Raw genomic sequence first — 25,326 nt, forward strand, 5'->3', positions numbered from 1 at the left:
AAATATTATGGAGTTATAAAAAATAGACTTGATGGCTGTCCTACCTGCACATGCCACAGCTGACCTTGCCCTTGCCATTGCAGTGTGAGTGGCTGATAACCAGTGGATCGTCACATGTACACTCACAGCGAGTTGATACTTTGACTAGCAGCTTATCTTTGATGCCAAGGGGACCAATAAAAAACGATGTTTCATCGATACATGCATCTGCTATCACTGTGACATTGAACATAATCTGGAAAGAAAAGCAATCAGAGAGATAATAAATCTTAAATGATTTGTTTAGCTTTGATGTAAATATTGACCTTTCACTGAGATGTTTTTTTACGACTTACCAACTGTCCCACCCCAACGTTCTCACATGCTCCTTTGTCACCCAGGGTTCCCACAACACCCTTGCAGATGGGGGTGTATGTGACCCTTACATTTTCAGGAAGTTCACCATGTGTCACAGTGACTTTGGAGGATAGTTTCTATGGAAGGATTCAAAATAACCCTCAGTTCATTTATAGTAGTATTTACAGTATTGATCCATTCTGTTGACCCATTTCATAAAATGACCTGAGGCCAGGAGTTGAACACTTTATTTAGATCAAAATGATAGATATAATAGCTTATTATTTTATTAGGTTCAAATCAGTTCAGTAGTTTGAAATGATATACAATTATGTTCCTCTGAACTAGGTCCAGGATGACTTGATGGGGAAAAAATTGTAAGCAAATATTTACTTACATCGTAGGCCTTTTTAATCAATTCTACTACGTTTTTGGAGTCAGCAGACAACACTCCCACTTCAGACTTTGGAATCATGGCACTAAGATCCTGTGATAAAAGTAATTACATAGAGCGACATAATAAATAAACAGAAACATGTATTAACATAGTAAATATACGTGAAACGTGTATATTATAGAGAGCAAAGTAGATGACTATTGTTTAAAACATTTGTTTACCATGTACACCTTTTCCATGTTCTTTGTCACAGCAAAGATGGGCTGAATGTTGTTATTTTTCAGCTGTGTCGCTATTTGACCAACAGATGGATAGTCCTAATAAATACAATAACCGCACAACTGTTATAGTCAGACACTGTGCCACATTAATTCAACTTAGGGTGGCACAGTAAAACCCCAAACTAAAGCATTTTACCAATTGTCACATACCATCTTGTTGCTCTTGGCATACAGCTGACTCTCTAGGTGGCAATTCTCATCGTTGGGCTCCAGTATGCCAGCCAGCTTGCCATCCCCTGCCATGTGGAAACCAGCATCTGTGGCCAGTACTATCAACCGAGTGCTGCTATTTCTCCAACCAATTTTGTCCTGTGAAAAAAAGTATTGAGTTGCATATGAATATAGCAGCATCATTCATGTGCTGGTTGAGGGGGTACATCATGGGGTGGGGGAGAAGCCACCTCCCGGAAATGAGTATCTGCAGGTTGAGATGTCTGACATAAGAACCACAAATACTGTGCATTCATAATGAAACAATGTAATCACAGGGAGTCAGGTGGCTGAGCGGTTAGGGAAGCGGGCTAGTAATCTGAAGGTTGCCAGTTCGATTCCCGGCTGTGCCAAATGACGTTGTGTCCTTGGGCAAGGCACTTCACCCTACTTGCCTCAGGGGGAATGTCCCTGTACTTACTGTAAGTCGCTCTGGATAAGAGCGTCTGCTAAATGACTAAATGTAAATGTAAATCACAGAAGAAACATCTGAATAAGGGTCATCATGTATATAACATTATTATTAGTAACGTAAAAGTAAAGTGTGAGTAATTCTTACCTAAACCTAAGCACTTCAAAAATATTTGTTTCTTGACAAAACTTTGTGTCTTTTAGCACATATACTCAACTACTAATACATGTTGAGAATTCCAGTCAATCCTATTTTCAAACACAGTCCAAATTTTATATTATAACTAGAGAGGGTACAAATTCTAGGGGAAATTGTGAGGTGTGCTTGCGTCTGTTACAGATGGGCCCGTTTTTTTTAACTTAAATTTGGACAAATATTTTGGTATAATTACTTATAAATAAGTATGCATACTTATTATTTATGAAGATTGCATAGATTAAAAAGCTTAGATTTGTTGCTGCTCATTTAAACATTACACACACAACATTCAAAATAACGTTGTAGCGTAAAATGTATTGATTACACAGACTAGAGGTTAGAATGACGAATGTTCCTACATGGTAGGGAGGGCTAGATGTTGCCACAACGTGCCAACATCTGAGGGAGTGTGCGTTGATTGCACTTCCACAGGAAATTCTGTTGTAAATAGTACAGGGAATTATATTAAAGATAAGAATCATCACCCCCCCTAGAGATAGGGGAAGGGGTATGGCCAGAGGTTAAAAGGAGAAACCCATAGAACAGAAGAACATATCCTTTGTTATGAGTATCTGTCCCCTCCTTAAGAGGAGAAAGGGAACACAGAGAGCCGGTCAGGATGACCGTAGACTGATATAGCCAAGAACACATGTCATCTCATGAGAGGGTGAATAAACTGAGAGAAAGTGTGGGAAACTATTGAGAGATAGGATTATGGAGGGAAGGGGACTTACTCATATTTGACTATATAATGTATTAGATTATAGGAATGAGTCTCTAGCTTTTTTATGTCTTCCTGTATCAACTGCTGCATTGCTGAATAAACCATCAAGTTGCCTTAAATTTGAAAGATATTCCACTCCGACTCTTTTTGATCCGAAATACTTCTGACGAAAATATCCTACAATAATAAGAGTGAAGTGAAGAATGATAATGATCTCTTCTCATTTCCCTGAGATTCTTCTCATACCCTACCCTGCAAGAGGGCATGGTGATAGGCTGTGTGGGAGCCTCACATAGTTGAAACAGTTGCATGAAAACAAAGAAATTGGGCAATCCTGTGCAAATATTGTCCTAACCTATATGACTTAAACTTCCCATCAAGTTTGTCCATTCCATTGATATTTTTAAGCATTTACTCATATTGCCTTCATTCATCGATAGATAAAAACAATGCAACAAACGTATGGCTTCAAAATGTACTAATGAGGAGGCTAACAAGTATCACTAGCATGCTGCTGCTAGACTATTGACTAGAACCAGAAAGTTTGATCACAAAACATCTACTCTCGTCTCTTTACACTGGCTCCCTATCCAAGCCAGAGCTGATTTCAAAGTTCTATTACTAACCTACAAATCTCTGCATGGATTGGCACCACCCTACCTCTCGCACCCTATCGCCCCGCAAGGACACTTAGATCTCAAGATGCCGGCTATCTGGTGGTTCCCAAAATTAAGAAAAAAACTGCTTGAGGCAGGGCGTTCTCATATAGAGCACCTCTTCTCTGGAACGACATTTCGACTGTTTCGACATTTAAAATTAGGTTAAAAACGTTCTTGTTTAGTCAATTCTATGACTGTTAAATGTAAGTATGTATATGTACTTTCTATGTAAACCTGGGTTGTGTGTTTGTTTGTGTGTATCACATGTAACATCTAGATTTTACAAATAAATTAAACCTGTTACTGTATATTGTTATTGTTATAGTTTCCATTACTAGTTGGTGACAATGGGGGACGGGGCATTCTCACCCTTATTATATAAATATAACTTATTTTAGAGTTTTCTCCCCTGGAATAGAGTTCATGTTCCAACCGAGGGGGGCTGGCGCTGTCTTAGTGTCTAGGGCTGCATCAAATACCCATTTTTTTGCTCTGCTAAATTGCTGCATTAGTCCACACTTGACCGGTGGGGATCTCATTCTAAATATGACTGTAACTGTTAGCTGCTCCTGGCCTTCTCTAATCGCTGCTCTCCCCTCTCTGTTCCCCCTTCACACATCCCCTGTGGTGTGGGGGATTTGAGCTGTCAGCACCAGGTCGTCGTTCTGCCAACGCTGGACCTGGTCGCCAACCGGAAACCAGTCTCCATGACGGGCAACAGCGAGTTTCCCGGTCCCTTCCTACATCTACCAAGTTGAACAATGGATTTTGGTGTTTCAAAGCCCATTGACACTTCCCTGCTGTATGACTATGTTAAACCTGTGTTCTGCTCCTCTCTTTCACCAACTGTCTCTGGAGGAGGAGATCCCTCCTCCCAAGGTTTCTTCCATTTTTTCTCCTGTCGTGAGTTTTTCTGGGAGTTTTTCCTTGTCTTCCCTGAGGGTTTAGGTTGGTTGAGGGGCAGTTCTATGGGCGTATGTGAAGCCCTCTGTGACATGCTTGCGTGTAAAAAGGGCTATACAAATAAATGTTGATTTGATTTGATTAGTAGCATTGCTACGAGTATTATGCTAGGTAACGGAAGCTAACTAAAGCTAGCTAGCTATCGTTTCGGACAAATAACTTGCGCTGTGGGGACCGTTGGAAATATTTACAACTCACTCATCTAAAGGTTAATAAAGAACCAACTTTGAAACAAGCTGATTCTAAGAAAACTGGCTATAATAAGAAGTTTACTGGAAGTGATACTTGCCAGTAACAACATCCCTGGTCTGGAGACTCGGCGCACATGTGACCAGCTATCCACGTTGTAAGAAAGGAAAAGCGCATTCAACTTTGTCAGCTTCTCTCATACTCCCTTCTACATCAGCCTCTCTCAATCATTGTCCTTGAGCCTAGCCCTGCATGTTTTTAGATGTTTATCTGCTCCAAATGACTGGGTTGTCAAAACAAATGTTGGAAACCCCCCCCCCAACCTTCACTGAGGGAATTGTTTGAATGAGCCCGAATTGATAAATCTTTCTTTATGTAGGCCTATATTTGAGACGGGAGCGTGCCTATGTTCCCACAGCCCTATGTTCCCACAGCCCAATGTTCCCTACTGCCCAATGTTCCCACAGCCCTATATTCCCACAGCCCTATGTTCCCACATTTCTAAGAGCTTTTTCAAAAGTAAGGATTCACCATTCTGTAGCTGGCGATTTGAAGGAGCTAGCTAGCTTCCAAACTCTCTTGACCCTAACCCTAAATACATCTGGGAAAATAGGGCCTAATTTAAAAAATTGTCAGTGAAAAAATAATCCTTAGAAATGTGGGAACATAGGGCAGACCCCTTTGAGACCACACATTCGTAGATGTAGGCCTACGTTTCAACTATATGGAAACACATTCTTAGGCTGATCGGATGAAATGAGCGAAAACGAGGCACAATTTCCCCTCATATAATGTCTAATCTAATGTCATAATAAATCCTAAAATAAACATTTGTGAGGAATGTTTATTTTAACTATTGAAAACGGATGCATCACAGACCACTGTCGCATGTGTCGGGCAACAGAAGCTAATGTTATGATGCCAACGCCTCAGTGAGATAGCAGACTACTGTTTCCGAAAGTAGATGTACTAATAATATCAGCGTATATCATATTGTACATTACATTTCACAATTGTGTTTTTTATCACAATGTTAAATTAGTAGTTATCACCCTGGCCTTTGCCTGTGGCGTTTCTGCAGCTGTCTTGTCGTTTTAGGTAGTTATCTATCTCCCAGAAGTTAACAAGCTGCTAATCTAATGTTTTACTATAAGTAATCACGTGTGTGTTCGTAACGTTAGTGGTGTTAGTGATGTATCTGACTGTGGCTAGCTAGTTAGCCACCGTTAGCTTCACTTTTCCCCACAAAAACTTTAAGCCTAAACCGTGCAACGGAACGTAAAATCCAATACAAGCAATCTTGACCAAGACAAACATTTTGAAAGCGACATTGTGTATGTAGTGCAACAATTGTGGGACGAGCTAGGGTGGATCCTGTTTTTCGTCCGGGCCCGCCCGCGGGACCGAAACACTGCCCCCTACTCCCCCTGTTACTACGCACTAAATGTTAATAAATATATTCTTTTGACTACTACACATGTTATACATCATTGGAAAGCTACGATTCTTGTGCTTGTAGATATGTAAACCATTTCAAGATCGAGTCACAACAACAAGTTTAGTCAACGTCTTTGTCCAGTCACCACTTTGGTGTTGTTTACAAAGCCAAACGTCTCTACTTACCCTCAAAGGTTCTGTGTCGTCCAGGTATGCAAACAACACATCAAAACTTGATCTGCGTACATTCCCAAGGGTTCAAAGTAGTGATGGGTCGTTTGCGAACGATCCGGCTCTAAGAGCCGGCTCTTGAAGGTGAACGTCGGGAGCTGGCTCGCATATCTGAAGAGCCGACTCTATTTTTAATAGATTAATACAGCCTATAAAAACTAAATGATTATGAAATAATGAATTTTAATTGTATTTAAAATAATTGACTAATTCAAAAGAACAAAAAAATAATTGTAGGCTTAAAGGCGCACACGATCATCCTCACATTCTGTTCCTGTCAATCCTGCATGAGGGAGGGCCGAGCCAACTCACACACAGTCAGAGAGTAGTCAAAACTCGGAGGAGAGCCATGACAAATCAATGCATTTTTAAAGATATGTGGTTACAATCGAGTATGATTTCATTTCATAATTTAATTCAAATAGTTTTCACACCCATCATAGTCAAATTCATAGTTCAAACATGTATTTTTTAAAGAGCCGTTCGGGAGCCAAAAGAGCCGGCTCTTTTTGGTGAGCTGAGCCATACGAGCCGGCTCACGAAAAAGAGCCGGAATGCCCATCACTAGTTCAAAGTATCTAACCATGTAAAGTAATTCGTCCAAATACAATGTTTTACGTTCATGAATAGCCATTATCCTTTGTTTCATTATGCAAGTTAGCCGACGGAAGAAACAACTTGTTCACATAAAAGTGTTATTTTCTCCGGTTAGCAATGGAGTATTTACGATATGAAGGCATCAAAATGTCCGTTGAACCCTCCCCTTTTGATTGACACCTTGTTTGACCCAATAGGAGCTTCCATGCCCCGTTGACAGCCCTCTAAAGCCAACTAGGTCTGTGCGTCCTGCCCCCCCCCCCCACACTCGTTCTAAACTAATTTCTCGAACTGGCTTCGACTGGCTCTGAAATTAGCACGTTAGCCTTGTAGCTGACAGCTAGCTGAAAATGACAATACCTCATTTGTATGCGTCTGTGGAGCCTTCAAAATAACAGTCGATTGCGCAATATGGTTGACAGAACCAGTTTTCTTTGTGCGCCAATCCTGGGAATCAGATAAAGCACTCCAATGTGTTCATGCTTCAATTTTTGTGTTTCAGTAATACTAATTAGGGATTTAGCTATTATATATGATAGTTCTAAGTACCACCTTTCATTAGAGATAACAATTATTAAAAATAATACCTTTTATCCTGAGTATTTGACCTTGGTTACAAAGGGTCATTTTGGAGTCCCCAAAAGGCCCTTTTAGAAAATGCCTGGATGTACTCTTATAAAAACATGTGTCAAATATGAATATATTGTGGTATTATGTTTGACTTTTGATTTGAATTGGGTAAGGCTTCAACCTGTTGTCCAATTTAGTCTTCCAGCTAATACCTACCACCTCTAGGCCTCTTCAGGCCTCTGTTTTCAAAACAAAATCTAGGCGGAAATAGAAATTTTCACTTTCCTTGTGTTCAAGCTTCTATTACTCAACACTAGTAGGACTGACAGGGGTCCTGACAACAGGGGACATAACTTCAGAGTGTCAGCTTTCAAAAGAGATCATTTACATGCATGTACACCAAATGGTTCAAGAACAGCTTCCAATTTACTTTGGGTATGCTGTTTAGGCGTTTTCAGGCAAATTTAACTGGATTTTGAAAAGGATAAATAATAATTTAAAAAAATAAAATATAGCTGCAAGCAGCAATCAAGGGGCCAAGCAGCGCAAAAGAGGGAAATTGAGTAGCTAAAGAAGCAAAGCAAAACTAATAAAAAAAATATTTGCTTTTTTAAAATTGCATTATACTTTTGCCTACAGGGTGGCGCTACCCAGAAACGTTTTGATTACCTTCATGGCATTGTGCAAAAGACGTATACCGAGTTTTGTAACGATAAGCCAATGTGCTCAGTAAATACATCATTTTACGACAAAATTCAAAATGATGACCAAATTGGCCGACATGGGAAAGTGTTATATTTTACGACCTGGTATGCCACATAGAATCCAATCTTTTTTTTTTTGGTCAAACTGTTAAGAAGTTATGATGCAAGAAATCCGATGCGCTGGCCAGATGTAGCAACATTATATCTACAAAGCACAATAGTTCTGGCTCTTCTTGAGTAGAAATCCCCTCAGAATGAAACATTATCGTTGCCATTATGATAATACAGTACTGCTAGACAGCTCCAGTGGCATACCTGGCTTCCTGTCTCGCTAAACAGATAATCCAGTATTATGACATGCTTGATGTCCTTGGATGGATTGGAACCTATGACCTTGCACTTCACAGGAGCACGTCTTATCCCAGTGAGCTATTCTCAGTGCTGAGAATTGCTGTGTTCAGTTACTGCATAGAACAATAAGCTGTTTCCGCCAGGAGGAAACATTTTACATTTAGTCATTTTAGCAGACGCTCTTATCCAGAGCGACTTACAGTAAGTACAGGGAAAATCCCCCGAGGCAAGTAGGGTGAAGTGCCTTGCCCAAGGACACAACGTCAGTTGGCATGACCGGGAATCAAACTGTCAACCTTTGGATTATTAGCCCGATTCCATCACCGCTCAGCCACCTGACTCCCTTAGGAAACCTATTGTTATTAGGGTTCCTCCGTTGTTTTTGTTAGTATTCCTATTATTATTGTATTTCTTCATGAAATGGCTCAATAGCTCATAAGGTCCTTGACCCGATTTTTTCAAATTTGGTCAAAACAGGTCACTCACTACTCCCAGACGGCTAGTGGCCCACGTACGCCCATAGGTGCCGCTATAAGCCATGCCCAAAGTCTACGTGATTTCCCCTGAAAATTGTTATACATGCCTTATTTCTCATGGGGAACAAAAAAGCCTCAAGGACCCATTAGGATCCCCCATAACAGATTTTGCTGTACTGTCCCAATTTGGTACAACCTTCAAAAACATTCTCCTCATGAACCATAGATCCAATCGACTTTGTTACAGATGTGGAGAATACATGTCTTTATATAGGGTGAAATGGAATAAGAAATGCAATACCAAATGGCTGAAAGGGGGTGTATTTATGTAAATGTACACATTGCCTCAATATGTTTGTGTCAATAAATCATATATAATTTTGACTGATGGTTTTTCAAACCTTATTGGCTTCAAAATTACATCATTCCGAAGTACCATACGCAATTTCACCTTGATATGTCAAAATATGATCGTATTAAATTGAATTGCTCCACAGCGCGCACCCTCCAAATTCTCACAGACTCATTCTGCCCCTTGACACACACGCGAGCTTGGCGAGACACACACACACATCCTTTCTGGAAATTGTGGGCTGACCAAGCCCCCACCCTCACTCCTTGGTTTTTAGCTGTTGTTTCATTTCGCTTCCAATCGCAGCTCGCAGTTAGGAATAGAAATTATTTTTTGGCGGCCATTGTTGTTTTCAACTGGAATCGCCTGATAGCCGTGTTGGAGGCAGCCACGTTCGGTAAGTCATTTCACCTATTTTTACACATTGTAAGCTAGAATCAATGATTGGGTTCGTGAAAGTACACTACTGTTGAATTATGGTTAAGGTTTGAGCACTTTTAGACCTTTAGATCGTGAGTTTGAAGTGACGGAAAACCGAACCGAAAAGTAGCTAGTTTTTTTCCCTCTGTGTTTATAATTAGTGAATAATTTTCCATCTCTGCGAATTCTTCACCAAAAAGGTCAAGGAGGGCAGCCTGTAGGAGTAAAAGCGATTCCCCACATATCTGCCAGCTCAGAATTCTGATTTGGGTCGTGAAAGTCTTTGGAATTTGAGTGAGTTCGGACGCCAGGTAGACCGCATAGTCTTAGGCGGTCATGTTCATGACATAAGTTAACAATTTTACAGTTCAGTCAATTCTACACCAAAACAGTCAAGCAGAGATTCAAGAGATGTGGGAATTGTGCTTTTAGCCAGATGCTCCAATTATTTTTGTGATGTGGAAAACTTGCAGTTTGAGTGAGAGTGCATTGTTTTGACGTTAGCCTCAGTCAGACTTGGGTCGCTCACTGGCTGTGTGTAAACAGTTTTGTATTTCATTCAATTATACTCCAAAAACGTCAGTGAGGACTGCTTTTTGTAGACAAGAGCCTGCTGAAGATAGCCAGTATCTAGGATTTTCTGTTTCTTTTGTCATTTGCCTGAGGAAGCGACCTACGTTAGCCAGGCTAGTTTTGCCCATTTCACTCGGCCAGCCTATTTAAAGGTCTCTGACAGTCAAAATCACTGTTTACAGGCAAAGGTCGAGCTGGTCTTTGGTCAGATGTGTATATTGACCAGTTTAGAGCTAAATACTCTTGCCAGAGCCTGGAATCGAACCAGTGTTTTCAGTGACTTTGCATGGGTTTCCATCAGGTCAACAAATTTGGATTCAAGTTCAAGTATTGCCACTGCATTTCACAGTCAAAACTGAAGTCTGTATCAAGTGTGGATGGAAAAAGCTTCATTTTTCACAACTGACATGGACCCTTTCTTCACTTTTACAGGTCTGGAGGGTCATGCAGAGGCCTGCTCAACAGAGTACAACAAAGGATGCTAAGAGCAAACACAGAGGATGCTGAGTGTAACATAGGATGCAACAGAGAATGCTGAGAGCAACACAGACCCCTTGCTGGACTACCCCTCTCTAGCTGGACATCTTTTCTTCAGCCCTGACCCCAGGACAGCGTCATCCAGCTGGCCTGCCCTGCCTGCCTGCCTGCCCTTCCCTGCCAGCCCTCCAGAGACAGACAGTCACCCCACAGACACAGTAGCTCTGCAGACTGCTTTTTTAAGGACATTGATGAAAAAGGACAAACTAAAAAATTTTACTTTGATGAAAGTCTAAATGTTTAATCCTTTCCATGTCCCAGCATGCCAAGCTGCTGACTTTTAGTTTCTTAAGTGATGAAACCAGTTCAAGTGATAGACTTTTGACCTGAATCCAATGATTATTTATCTGAATAAAAACCAATCAGAATCTGAATTTGGTTTATTCGCCATGTATGTTATACAAACACGGAATTTACTGTGGCAGGGAGGTGCACTTATCTACGAATAAAACAATTTAAATATAAAATAATATATATATAAGAATAAGAATGAGCAGCATGAGTGGTCAACAAGGTGCAATCAGATACTGGGTTAAATAATGAATGAATGTCAATGGGAGTCCTTGGCCTTGTTGAAGAGGCCAGTAGCAGATGGAAAGAAACTGTTCTTATGGCGTGAGGTTTTGGTCCTGATGGACCGCAGCCTTCTGCCGGAGTGGAGTAGCTGGAACAGGGAGTGGCCAGGGTGGGAGGGGTCGGCCACAATCTTCCTCGCTCGCCTCAGGGTCCTCGAGGTGTGCAGGTCCTCGAGGGTAGGCAGATTGCAGCCGATTACCTTCTCAGCAGTGCGGATGATACGCTGCAGTCTGCTCTTGTCCTTGGCAGTGGCAGCAGCGTACCAGATGGTGATGGAAGAGGTGAGGATGGACTCAATGATGGCTGTGTAGAAGTGCACCATCTTTGTCTTTGGCAGGTTGAATTTCTTCAGCTGCCGTAGGAAGTACATCCTCTGTTGTGCTTTCTTGGTGAGGGAGCTGATGTTCAGTTCCCACTTCAGGTCCTGGGAGAGGATGGTGCCCAGGAAGCGGAAGGACTCCACAGTGTTGACTGGGGGGTTGCACAGGGTGATGGGGGTGAGTGGGGCTGTATTCTTCCTGAAGTCCACAACCATCTCCACTGTCTTAAGAGCATTGAGCTCTAAGTTGTTCTGGCTGCACCAAGTCACCAGGTTGTCAGACTCGTCCCCGTCAGAGATGAGCCCAATGAGGGTGGTGTCGTCCGCAAACTTCAGAAGTTTGCGGACGACAACTGTTGGTGTACAGGGAGAAGAGCAGAGGGGAAAGGACCCAGCCCTGAAGAGATCCGGTGCTGATGGACCGGGAGTCAGAGACTTGGGTTCCCAGCTTAACGCACTGCTTCCTGTCAGACAGGAAGTCTGTGATCCACCTGCAGGTGGAGTCGGGCACGTTCAGCTGGGAGAGCTTGTCCTGAAGCAGGGCGGGGATGATGGTGTTGAAGGCAGAGCTGAAATCCACAAACAGGGTCCTGGCGTAGGATTCTGGGGAGTCCAGGTGCTGTAGGGTGAAGTGGAGGGCCATGTTAACGGCATCATCCACCGACCTGTTGGCTCTGTAGGCAAACTGCAGTGGGTCCAGGAAAGGGTCGGTGATGGATTTGAGGTGTGCCAGCACAAGGCGCTCAAAAGGCTTCATAACCACAGAGGTCAGGGCGACGGGTCTGTAGTCATTGAGTCCTGTTGGCCTTGGCTTTTTGGGCACAGGAATGATGGTGGAGGACTTGAGACAGGCTGGCACATGGCATGTCTCTAGGGAGGTGTTAAAGATTTTGGTAAACACCGGAGACAGCTGGTCAGCGTAGTGCTTGAGGGTGGCAGGAGAGACAGAGTCCGGCCCAGCTGCTTTGCGGGGGTTCTGCCTCTTGAAAAGTCTGTTAACTTCACTCTCGTGAATGGAGAGAGTCGTCACTGTAGAGGGGGGGAGGGAGGAGGCCTCTTGGGTGGGAGGGGGTAGATCAGGACAGTCCAATTGTCTTTCAAATCTACAGTAGAATTCGTTCAGGTCGTTGGCCAGGCGGGAGTCGTTAGTGGATTGGGGGGCTCTGGGCTTGTAGTTGGTAATCTGCCTGAGCCCTCTCCAGACAGAAGCAGAGTCATTAGCAGAGAACTGGCGCTTCAGTCTCTCTGAGTACAGTCGTTTAGCCTCTCTCACCGCCTTGCTAAACCTGTTCTTCGACTCCTTGAATCTGTCTCTATCCCCACTCCTAAATGCTTCCTCCTTCTCTGACCTCAACCTTCTGAGCTGTGCTGAGAACCAGGGCTTGTCGTTGTTGAAGTTCACCCTGGTGCGTGTTGGAATACAGCAGTCCTCACAGAAGCTGATGTATTATGTCACAGCCTCTGTGAGTTCATCCAGACTATTGGTAGCAGTTGTGAACATATCCCAGTCAGTACAGTCCAAGCACGCCCGCAGATCCTCCATAGCCTCACTGGTCCACTGTTTTGATGTCCTCACAACAGGTTTACAGAGCTTTAATTTCTGCTTGTATGCAGGAATCAGATGGACCATGGCATGGTCAGAGTGACCCAGTGCTGCACAAGAGACGGCGTGGTAGGCTCTACTGACTGTAGTGTAGCAGTGATCCAGAGTGTTCTCTTCTCTGGTTGGGCATTTGATGAATTGTCTGTATTTAGGTTTGTGGCTGAGATTACGCAGAGTACGATAACAAGGGAATCCGGGTTTGCTCGCTCCACACTCAGAATCTGGTCGGCGAGCATGCGAACAGGCCTCTTTAACCTGTGGACCCGGCACCATGTAGACTCCGACCAAAATGAGTGACGCAAATTCTCTTGGCGAGTAAAAAGTTTTACAGTTTATAAAAAATGATTCCAGATCCGGAGAACAATGTTGCAGAATCACTGTCACATCTACACACCAGCCACTGTTGATGTAGAAACAAATACCACCGCCTTTGGTTTTGCCGGAGAGTGCAGTGTCCTGGTCAGTTCTCACGAGTTGAAAGCCTGCCAGATGTAATGCGGTGTCCGGGATCAAATCGCACAGCCATGTCTCCGTGAAGCACAAAACCGAAGATGAAAGAAAGTCTCAGCTTTTCACCATCAGTAGCTGAAGTTCGTCCATTTTATTGCACAGTGAACGTACGTTGGACAGGAAAAAACTTGGGAGCACTGTTCGGATTCCACGTCTGCGTAGCCGAACTAGCGCTCCCACTCGCTTTCCCCTTCTTTGGCGTTTCACTGCATGGGCAAAGCCTAGCGCGGCACTGGCTAGAATTTCCACTAAATCTGCCGCTGGAAGCAGAAAAGTGGGAAATAAATCCACAGGAGTTGTAGTCCTGATGTTTAGAAGTACTTCTCTTGTTAGAGAACCCCGGAAATCTTGGCAGAACACTGAATTAACAGACAAAACAAGACAATACAGAGCGCACCTAGCAACCGAGGAAGCCATCATCGGCGCCATCTTGGATCAAGAGAAGTACTGCTTCTTGGATGATTTTGTGCTCCACATCAGTACATCTCACATATTTGCCTTTGTTTCCATGGGATTCATGAGATTTTGGGTCTGTGGATGCACTTCCATTTGGCCAGATAGGAGTCACTAAATCCTCTTTTCACAAGGACCTGGTGTTTCCTCCTGAACATCCTCCTCACCCTCCTCTTTGAAAAGGAGAATAACGGGCGGTTCCCCTTTCACAAACATGAAGTAGTTTTGCTTTCTTGTTGTCCAACTCTCAATCTTCTACAATGTACATTTGTATAATATTTTGCCATTTTGTGGAGGAACCCGCATTGCTGCTTGCAGCTATATTTGTTAGTATTATTAGGGTTCCTCCACCAGGAGGAAACCTATTGTTATTGGTGGTATTTTTCTTGTGCAATGGGAGTCAATGGCAGACCCTAGACCAGTACTGTAAAAAGTTGTGAAATCTGGCATGTTGATACTGCAGAGCATTCGTAATACCATACCAAACATGGACCACTTTAGACAGAAGGTGGCGCTACAGGCCATGCCCCAATTTGCCAATTTTCAAAGTGATACCATTTGCATCCCATTTGTCCCAAAATTCTGAAACTTAATATATACAGTTAGGTCCATAAGTATTTGGACATTGACACAATTTTCATCATGTTGGCTCTGTATACCACCACAATGGATTTGAAATGAAACAATCAAGATGTGCTTTAAGTGCAGACTTTCAGCTTTAATTTCAGGGTATTTACATCCAAATCAGGTGAACGGTGTAGGAATTACAACACATTTTATATGTGCCCCCCCCCTTTTTAAGGGACCAAAAATAATTGGACAAACTAACATAATCATAAATCTAATTGTCACTTTTAATACTTGGTTGGAAATCCTTTGCAGTCAATGACAGCCTGAAGTCTGGAACCCATAGACATCACCAGAAGCTGGGTTTCGTCCCTGGTGATGCTCTGCCAGGCCTCTACTGCAACTTATTTTAGTTCCTGCTTGTTCTTGGGGCATTTTCCCTTCAGTTTTGTCTTTAGCAAGTGAAATGCATGCTCAATTGGATTTAGGTCAGGTGATTGACTTGGCCATTGCAGAACATTCCACTTCTTTGCCTTAAAAAACTATTTGGTTGCTTTCGCAGTATGCTTCGGGTCATTGTCCATCTGCACTGTGAAGCGCCGTCCTATGAGTTCTGAAGCATTTGGCTGAATCTGAGCAGATAATATTGCCCGAAACACTTCAGAATTCATCCTACTGCTTTTGTCAGCAGTCACATCATCGATAAATACAAGGGAACCAGTTCCATTGGCAGCCATACATGCCCATGCCATAACACTACCTCCACCATGCTTCACTGATGAGGTGGTATGCTTTGGATCATGAGCAGTTCCTTCCCTTCTCCATACTCTTCTCTTCCCATCATTCTGGTACAAGTTGATCTTGGTCTCATCTGTCCATAGGATGTTGTTCCAGAACTGTACAGGCTCTTTTAGATGTTTTTTGGCAAACTCTAATCTGGTCTTCCTGTTTTTGAGACTCACCAATGGTTTACATCTTGTGGTGAACCCTCTGTATTTACTCTGGTGAAGTCTTCTCTTAATTGTTGACTTTGACACAGATACGCCTACCTCCTGGAGAGTGTTCTTGATCTGGCCAACTGTTGTGAAGGGTTTTTTCTTCACCAGGCAAAGAATTCTTCTGTCATCCACCACAGTTGTTTTCCGTGGTCTTCCGGGTCTTTTGGTGTTGCTGAGCTCACCAGTGCGTTCTTTCTTTGGCCACACCTAATGTTTTTGCTATCTCTCTGATAGGTTTGTTTTGATTTTTCAGCCTAACGATGGCTTGCTTCACTGATGGTGACAGCTCTTTGGACTTCATATTGAGAGTTGACAGCAACAGATTCCAAACACAAATACCATACTTGAAATGAACTCTAGACCTTTTATCTGCTCCTTGTCAATGAAATAACAAACTCCCTTTATGAGGGAATAACATACACCTGGCCATGGAACAGCTGAGCAGCCAATTGTCCAATTACTTTTGGTCCCTTAAAAAGGGGGGGGGCCACATATAAAATGTATTGTAATTCCTACACCGTTCACCTGATTTGGATGTAAATACCCTGAAATTAAAGCTGAAAGTCTGCACTTAAAGCACATCTTGATTGTTTCATTTCAAATCCATTGTGGTGGTATACAGAGCCAAACTTAGGACCTAACTGTATGCCTTACTGCTCATGAGGAACAAAAAAGCCTCAAGAACCTATAACGGCCGCCGTATTGGTATTTTCTGTACAATAAAGATTTGTCCAAAGCAACAATTCTTCTCAAAATGAACCGTAGCTCCGATTGACTTGAAATACAAAACTGATTTGTAAAATATACGTCTTTGTATAGGGCGATAAGCACAAAGGAATATATTACAAAATGGCCAAATCATGAATATCATGATCAAATAAATGAAAGTATAAATAAATAAATGTGAACACATGAAAACGTAAATATAGATATATATATATATATATATATATACACACAAATACATGTAACATTTATATATTTAGAGTCTCATTTAATTTGTAATTTATATATTTTGTATGTCAATTAGGCATTTGTGTTGTATAATTATTTATTTATCCAAGTATTTAACCATTCAATTATTTATTTAGTTTTGGCCCCTATAATCCTCCATAGAGGTATCACTGACAGACAGAGACACACAAAATTACACACGGTACCATTATTTTGTTTGGCTCAATGGAGTGAAGTGACCATTGGTTTTAGGTCTCACCGCACCCGAGCATCGTATCAACGGGTTTTAGTTGTGGATCATTCTGTATGTGCCGGCCTGTGTGTGTGAATGTGAGTTGTGTATTTCGCATACCAAGTAATGTATGGTCAATGTGTTTTTGTTGTTGCTAAAAATACACTAAACGTGTATTTACTGGAAACATGCAAGAGTGTGTATTTCATTTACTGTTAATGTGTATGTTCTTGTTGGGATAATAGTAATAGGTAAAAGTAAAATAGGAATTTTAAATCCACAATGCAAATAACTAGAAGATAGAACTTAAACAAATTCAGGGCCCTTTGGTAAATCATTAAGCAGTGTTTCCCCTAGGTTTACAGCTTGCGGCGGCGGGCGGGGCGGCCATGTAGAGACAGAAATGGGAGTCAGGTCGCTGAGCGGTTAGGGAATCGGGCTTGCCTCGGGGGGAATGGCCCTGTACCTACTGTAAGTCACTCTGGATAAGAGCGTCTGCTAAATGACTAAATGTAAATGACACGCCGTCATGTAAATAAGATAAATAACATAAGGCCATTTAGTTTGTTTAATAAAAGAGCAAGCTATAGACCTGTTTTATAGGAAAGGTAACCTTAAATGACTTATGATTGGGCGCGATATATATATATATTTTTTTTTATTCTTTAAAAAAAAACTTTGTATTGGGACTCGGGACCCTGTTATAAAGGGTTCCAAAAATGCTTTTTTGGCCAATAACTGTTGATTTGTTTTCCTTAATTAGTCTTGTGATATCTTGGGAGATCCCATGTCTGACACATGTTAACTTGTGATCCTAGCCGAATGAATGCGGCCACCATTTTGAATAAATGAAAACATTTTTTTTTCGCTACTCCTCCTGCAAAGGTTTGGCACAGATTATCTTCAGACCAATCCTCACAAAAGTTTTCAAACCGTTTGTCCAGTACAGCCAATCGGCAGCAGTGCCACCAAATAGGAAGGTTGGGTCGTATCTCAGCAAATCTGTGATGGATTCACATCAAACGTGCTATACCGTATTTCTTAGATTAAACGCTGCAGCGTTTATTACACAATGATAATTTTTGGTGCAGCGTTTATTCGAGGGCGGCGTTTAATTTGTAAGAGAGATTTAGTGAATTGTAGCTGCTGTGCGGCCATAGACAAAGAATATACAAGGAGGTCAAACACAAAGCTTTTAAAATTGAAGCCGCACGTGTCTATTGTGTAGAAATCTGAAGCAGCATGCCGAAACGTTCTTACACTTTAGCTTTCAAACTGAAAGTTGTGCAGAAAGCACTCACCAGCAGCAACAGATCTAGCACGCGAACTTGAGGTTGATGAAAGGCGAATTTGCCAGTGGTGAAGTCAACTTCATGTCTCTCCTGACTTCCTTCGACCTGACGCTGCTGAACACACTGGCGACCCACAAGGCAGGCAAACAGCTCGACCTCATCCTGACACGTTGACTTCATGTCTCTCCTGACTTCTTTTGACCTGATGCTACTGAACACACCGGTGACCCACAAGGCAGGCAAACAGCTCAACATCATTCTAACACGTAACTGTATCACTGACTTAACCTCTGTAACCCCACTACACATCTCTGATCACTCCTTTATCCAGTTCTCTGTCTCACTCCTCCCAACTCCTCCTGTCTCCCCACCCCTCGTAACTTTCCGTTGCGACCTCCGCTCCCTATCCCTCTCCCATTTCTCCTCCATTGTAAAATCCTCCCTCCCTCCCATTGACATGTTCACGTCCCACCCCACTGACACTGCCACCAACACCCTGTTGTCCATATTAACTGTATCACTTGACACTCTCTGTCCCCTGTCAACCAGGCCTGCACAATCTTCTCCCAACTGCCCTTGGCTCACGGATCTTATTCGTGAAGAAGGGTCCACCCTTAGGGCAGCTGAGAGGAGATGGCGCAAGTCCAAAGACGGTCTGGACCTTAATAAGTATCACTCCCTCCTTAAATCCTTCAATCCTAATTCCCTCATCCTACCTGTCGGGAAGATCCTACCAGGTGTCCTGGGGAGGCAAAATGTCAGGCCCTCGCCAGCTCTCCACTGGTGTCCCACAGGGCTCTGTCCTCAGACCCCTCCTCTTCTCCTTGTACACCACCTCACTTGGACCAATCATCACCTCCCATGGCTTCTCCTACCACTGCTACGCTGACGACACGCAGCAGTACCTGTTGTTCCCCCCGACTGATCTGGGGATCTCAGCTAGGATCGAGGCCTGCCTCGCAGACATCTCCGCCTGGATGACCAAGCACCACCTCCAGCTGAACCTCGCCAAAACAGAACTTCTCATCATCCCGGCCAAACCCTCCATCTCCCACGATCTCTCAATCACCCTGGGATCTGCGATGGTCACCCCTTCATCCTCTGCCCGGAACCTCAGGGTTACCATGGATGACAAGCTCTCCCTCACTGCCCACATTGCTGCAGTCTCCCGGTCGTGTAGATTCACCCTCTACAACATCCGGAAGATCAGGAGATACCTGTCTGAGCACTCCACCCAGCTGCTAGTCCAAGCACTTGTCCTCTCCAAGTTGGACTACTGCAACTCGCTGCTCGCCGGTCTCCCAGCATGCGCAACCCGCTCTCTCCAGAGGATTCAGAACGCAGCGGCCCGTCTGGTCTTCAATCTACCCAGACGCTCCCATGTTACCCCGCTCCTCATCTCCCTCCACTGGCTTCCCATCATGGCCCGTATCAGATTCAAGACCCTGGTACTGACCTTCCGAGCAGTGAACGGGACTGCACCCGACTACATCAAGTCTCTCCTCCAGCCTTAAACCCCCACCCGCCACCTAAGGTCGTCTTCTGACAACTGTCTGGTGGTCCCACCTCTCAAGAGCGCCCGCTCCCAACCCAAGCTCTTCTCCTGTCTGGCCCCCCAATGGTGGAATCACCTCCCCCCCTTCATCAGAGACACTGACTGTCTCCCCACCTTCAAGAAAAGGCTCAAGACGCACTTGTTCCGGGAGTACAACGGTATTTAGGAATGATTTGCTGGACCTGATGTTAGCTCCCTCCAGGAACACAATGACTCTTACTGAGGGACTTGTTGCTCTTGTTGGTTAGCTGTAACTGACTTAACCTCTTGTACTCGCTGCGAATTATATTATATTACTGTTGCTTGCTTTTTCTACAGGTACACTCTTGCACTTTTGAGGCGTTTATTCGAAGAAATACGGTATATAATAAAACTTTTTTACACACGTTAACATGTATGTCTATTAAACAGTTTTGAGTTGTAGCGTTGTATTTTGATTGATATTGCGAATAAGTAAACCCAAGTCTGCACACTTTGCCATGACGTTATACGAACGACTTTTAGAGAACTACAACTCTCATTAATCTGTCTGACACGCCCCCGGGCGTGGTGCACTGTGGGAAGGCGAGCGATGGCAAGCGATTTGCGTCGCTGCAGTGGACACGCACCGTAAGTGTATGCCTCAGACCTCTGGTGAGGTCAGATGGCTGAGCAGTTAGGGAATCTGGCTATTAATCAGAAGGTTGCTGGTTCGATTCTGGCCGTCAAACTGACGTTGTGTCCTTGGGCAAGGCTTGGGGGGAATGTCCCTGTAAATACTGTAAGTCGCTCTGGATAACAGCGTCTGCTACAAGGCCGTAATCATAATACATATCGCAATATTCAAATCTGGTCAAAATCCCCCCCCCCCAATATATTTATATAAAAATATAAATGTGCTACGCTACGACAGGCAACTGCTGTCCGAAATTATCATAAAAAATGTAATTCGTCCCCCCCAATGTTGACTCCATGGCTACGGCCTTGGTCTGCTAAATGACTAAATGTAATGTAAATGTAATGCCTAGGCCTATTTACAGTGCTGAGATGTTACGATGTTACAGAGGACTTATTTTATTTATTTGTTCCAACTTCCAAGTGGCCTATAGCCTAAGTTAGTCATGAATAAATTATGTAAAAAATATATAAATGACTCTTTCTTGACAAAAGGCAGAAGAGCTGTGTGCGTGCGCACATTTGAATAATGTCGGGCTGTAAACGGGTTTGGGCTTTTAAAAAGCTGTCAATCAAAATTTACTTGTTGGGCTCGGTCCGGATTCTGTCGGGCTCTGTCCTTGTCGGGCCTAACTTTTAAGGCCCGATTACAGCTCTAACAGTGACCTTAGAGAACTACAACTCTGTATTAACCTGTCGGATACGCCCCCGAGCATTGTGAACTGTGGGAAGGCAAGCGGTGCAGAGCATTAAAAAACGCTGTAGTGGACACGCAGCGTGTGGCAGGGATTGGGACATGTTACCTACTAGCTAGATAACTATCATAACTAGAGAGGGTACAATTTCTGGGGAAATTGTAGGGTGTGTTTGCTTGCGTCGGTTGCAGGTGGGTCCGTCCCCTTAAGTTTTTCCCTTCTAGTGATATTTTCAAGCATTTAGCATACTCATATTGCATAAATCATTAAGAACACCCTTTGAAACAAGCGAACCCTGTTATTAATATTTTGCAGTGCAATAAAATATAACCATAAAAAATAACCAATGGCAACCTTTATTGTGAACAGCACATATTAGCCAATAATACATGTGTTCAGTCATCATAGCCCATAATGTGCGAACAAAATGTAGGCCAGTAGGCTCGCATTCAGCATTCATTAGAATCTCTCACACACAGTATACTGTAGGCCTACCCAAATCCATGCATAAAATGGGTTTAATGATATGTCCATTTACCAAATACATTATATTCAAATTCAACGAAGAGGTCATAAGCCCCCCAAAATGAAGTTAAAGACAGTACTGTCTACTACTTAGCCTATAGTCTATAGCCTATAGTACTTATCCTAACAGTGACAACTTATAATAAACAAACATAGGCCTATATAACAATTCTTTCAGCAACAATTTGGCTCAAGCTACACGCACGAACCAAGCTCCCATGAAAAAAAAACGAGTGCGCAACACACACGCGTAACGCGCACTGCAGTAGGCCACCTACAGCCGGCATGCGACAATTGAACTATAATTCCATTAGACCATAATCATTTTATTTTCCGAACTGACATGTATTGGGATATTCAAAACCAGCAAACTCATAGCGTACACACAGGTCAAAACACATTATTTAACTTTAGTTTTAGAATATATAGGCTATGCAGACATGAAATATAGGCCACAAAAAATGTCCTTGCCTATTTAAATCATCATCTGTCTGTTCTTATCATTAGTAAATCTGGCGATTACTTTGTGAATGTCAATCTCGATGTCCCTCTCGATGCACAGCAGCGCTAAATTGGGAGTGGGAGCGCCACTCCCATGCTTGATCGCAAGAAACTCTATTAATTTCAGATGGCTGAAAGTCCTCTCTGCCTTAGCACTGCTTATCGGAATTGCCAAGTAAATACGATAAAGAATGGCAAGGTTGGGGAAAGCACGGTCCATGTTGTTGTCAATGAGAAATGGTAGGATGCTGTGTGTGTTTAGTTCATGTTTTTCCATGCTCAGCTCAGCTCACGGTACATAGTAGCCTACGAAATGTAACAAATTTGTCAACCATCATCATGGTCCTTAGATAGATCCTTCGAACAGAACTCTGCACGCGCTCTAACTTTCCGAGCAGCATCGGGGTAACAAAAATGTTTCTAAAAATGTAGGCCTATATATATTTAGTATAATTGTCTACCATAGATACAATCAACGTTTTGTTGCCAAAGACAAATTATGAAAAAAAAAAAACATAGATCGGGGGCCCCCTCGGGTGCGGGGCCCGGGGTTTTCGGCGCCCCCGCCCCCACCCCCCCTCCGCTACTGGGTATACACCCCTTAAAACCAAGTGAAAACGGGAGCTTACTTGAAAACTAGGGGTATGTTAATACTGCGCGTTTGCTACGCTAACGTTACATTGCTGATTTGCACAACAGTCCGGCATTTCTCTGACTAGCATGTCTACAGTTTTAACTAAACTCCATTAGCAGCGAATTTCGTTTGATATCAGTGCATAACACTACTTGCTTTGGAGACATCAATATACGTAACCGTAACCAAGTGGTGTCTCATTTTATAGGGCTATGTAGCCCTTACCCCTCAGTTTTGAGACACAATGGCTAGGGGTAAACTAAGGGCTAGGGGTAAGGGGTAGGTGTAAGACAGAGTATTGGGATTCGGCCTTAGTGTGTTTTCTACTGTCACCAGCCAGGGCAGGGCTACCATCTGAAGATGTAAAAGCTCTGCAGCTTTTGTTAAGTAACTAGGCCACAGCACACAGCAACAACATGTGACATGTTTTTTTATAATTGCAATCCTCAACCACCTTATGCAAGAGGAAATAACTGCATCTTTGTCAAGGTTTCATACTGCAAAAAGCAACAGCTGCTGCAGTCTCTCTACCCAGCTTTAAGCACTGGTGACCAATGCCATTTGCCTGAAGACATCAGTTACTAAGTTCAGACCACACATTGGCACCTCTTTATACTAGGAGAACACAAGCCTTTCAACAGTCTCCCTCTCTCTGAACATCCTTGGCTGAAGAACTAGACAACACCCTGTTGTGAACTTATTCACACTACCATGAATTTTTATTTTAATTAGATTTTTGGGCATTTACAGCTATAAATCCTTTATTTTGAACAAATATTTAAATCTATGCTCCCCTGTATTGATGCAGAGAGGCATATAGGATAACATATAGCCAATTTCAGGAAGTGAAGGAACTGTATGGGCTCAAAACAGTCAGGTGGCTAAGCGGTGAGGGAGTCGGGCTAGTAATCTGAAGGTTGCCTGTTCGATTCCCGGCCGTGCAAATTACGTTGTGTCCTTGGGCAAGGCACTTCACCCTACTTGCTTTGGGGGGAATGTCCCTGTACTTACTGTAAGTCGCTCTGGATAAGAGCGTCTGCTAAATGACTAAATGTAAATGTAAAACGGGGCCAAAAGTATTGCAAATGCGTATAGGACAATCCACAAATGTAAAACGTGATCCACAAATGCAAAACTGGTTCCGCAAATGTGAAACACATTCCGAAAATGTAAAACACGTTCCACAAATGTAAAATGCGATCCACAAATGTAAAACATGATCCACAAATGTAAAACTGGTTCCGCAAATGTGAAACACATTCCGTAAATGTAAAACACGTTCCACAAATGTAAAATCGTTTTCACACATGTAGTAAATCGCACTGGACACCCGTGATGTAGCAATGTAGGTTCTATGAGCTGTACCCGGACTGTTAAAGGGGTGACACCGGGAGTTGTAGGAGCGTCTTTAGGCTGAAGCGCACCACTGACTCGGAGTCTCATTGTTCACTTATTGCTTCATTAATGTAAAGCATATTTAACACAATTTAAGACAAATGCTAAGCACATTTAAGATGTGGTAGCTCCACTAAGTGTGAAGTGTCCGTGTAACTGGTCCAGATTAATGATTCATCTGATGATGTCTCTAGTACAATTAGGTCTACGCTGTTTCGTTAGGCCTATTCCAAAAACGTCAAACGACGAAACCCGAGCGCATACAGGCAAGTGATTGTAATCCATGCGCTGCAATGTTACACGGACGTTAAGTCTTTCTGGGGTCTCAAGTAGACGGGGAGGTGTGGGTTATGGAATCAGACCAACACAGCTACCAACACTCGTCTGTCTCAGCTCTGGCCGTTGCAGAAGCCCCACAAGGTAACTCACTATATGATCAGACAGACACCCGTACCGCATTGACAATCTAATTAAGTCACCATGTGACGGTTCCATTATTGCTGTTATAAAAAGTATCCATATAAAAATAACTTGTTAAAGGCTATGATTCGTTAGTCTTTTCTAAACTGCAAAGCATCAGTGTAGTAGAAACTGTTTGCATGTAATAACAATGGGATCAATGTGTCAGTTCAAAAAAAAGATTAGACTTGTGTTTTTAGCTTACCCCGCAGACAGTAGCCTGCATTACAGCATCAAGGCTTCCCTCAGGAGAATCCAAGTTCCCTGAGATGAATTGCTTGGACACTTCATAGTTAAACTTGACGCTATTATTAGTCATACTGACAACATGACGATATCCAAACGCTGGCTGACAGTTCAACTCCTTTTCATCACAAGGTTTTTGTAGCTTCGCTTTGTTGGTGTTTGTGAAAGGTAGCACTGTCTTGTCTACAAAAGAGCCAAAACCTGGACCAAAAACACAGCATTAACATGAAATTAGTAATCACTAATGTCTCATCTTGAATTGAGTCAATCCAAAATGTTGTTACCTATTTGACCATCTCCTGTGATGGTCTGCAGAGCTGTAAAGAGGTCCTGTCCCAGACGTTTAACTTCCCTAAGATCATCCTCCATGGAATAGGACAGATCCATCAGATAGTAAAGATCAACTGGGTAGCCTTCAACTCTTTGGAATTCGAGTGTAAAGGTGTGTGGCATTCCTATGGTGTATGAAAACAAGACAGAAAGGATGGAAAAGTGGCACATTCAATTGCATCAATACAAACTATTATTTGGACTATTTCGG

The 25,326-nt window shown here is 42.9% G+C and overlaps 1 protein-coding gene across 4 annotated transcripts in view; it reads right to left on the reverse strand.

Annotated features, from left to right (window-relative positions):
- The window catches only part of itgb2 (integrin, beta 2), a 44,163-nt gene that overhangs the window by 14,692 nt on the left and 4,145 nt on the right, over window positions 1-25,326 (reverse strand). For all 4 annotated transcript variants that reach the window (XM_067254907.1, XM_067254924.1, XM_067254914.1 and 1 more), the window contains 7 exons: window positions 25,070-25,240; window positions 24,745-24,986; window positions 1,165-1,323; window positions 955-1,050; window positions 734-823; window positions 336-473; window positions 45-235 (listed from right to left, as the gene is read on the reverse strand). In XM_067254907.1, coding sequence (XP_067111008.1) covers window positions 45-235; window positions 336-473; window positions 734-823; window positions 955-1,050; window positions 1,165-1,323; window positions 24,745-24,986; window positions 25,070-25,240 — 1,087 coding nt within the window. The remainder of the gene's footprint in view (window positions 1-44; window positions 236-335; window positions 474-733; window positions 824-954; window positions 1,051-1,164; window positions 1,324-24,744; window positions 24,987-25,069; window positions 25,241-25,326) is intronic.

The sequence above is a fragment of the Osmerus mordax genome, chromosome 2 (genome assembly GCF_038355195.1).
Source record: "Osmerus mordax isolate fOsmMor3 chromosome 2, fOsmMor3.pri, whole genome shotgun sequence".
Taxonomy (NCBI): Eukaryota; Metazoa; Chordata; class Actinopteri; order Osmeriformes; family Osmeridae; genus Osmerus; species Osmerus mordax.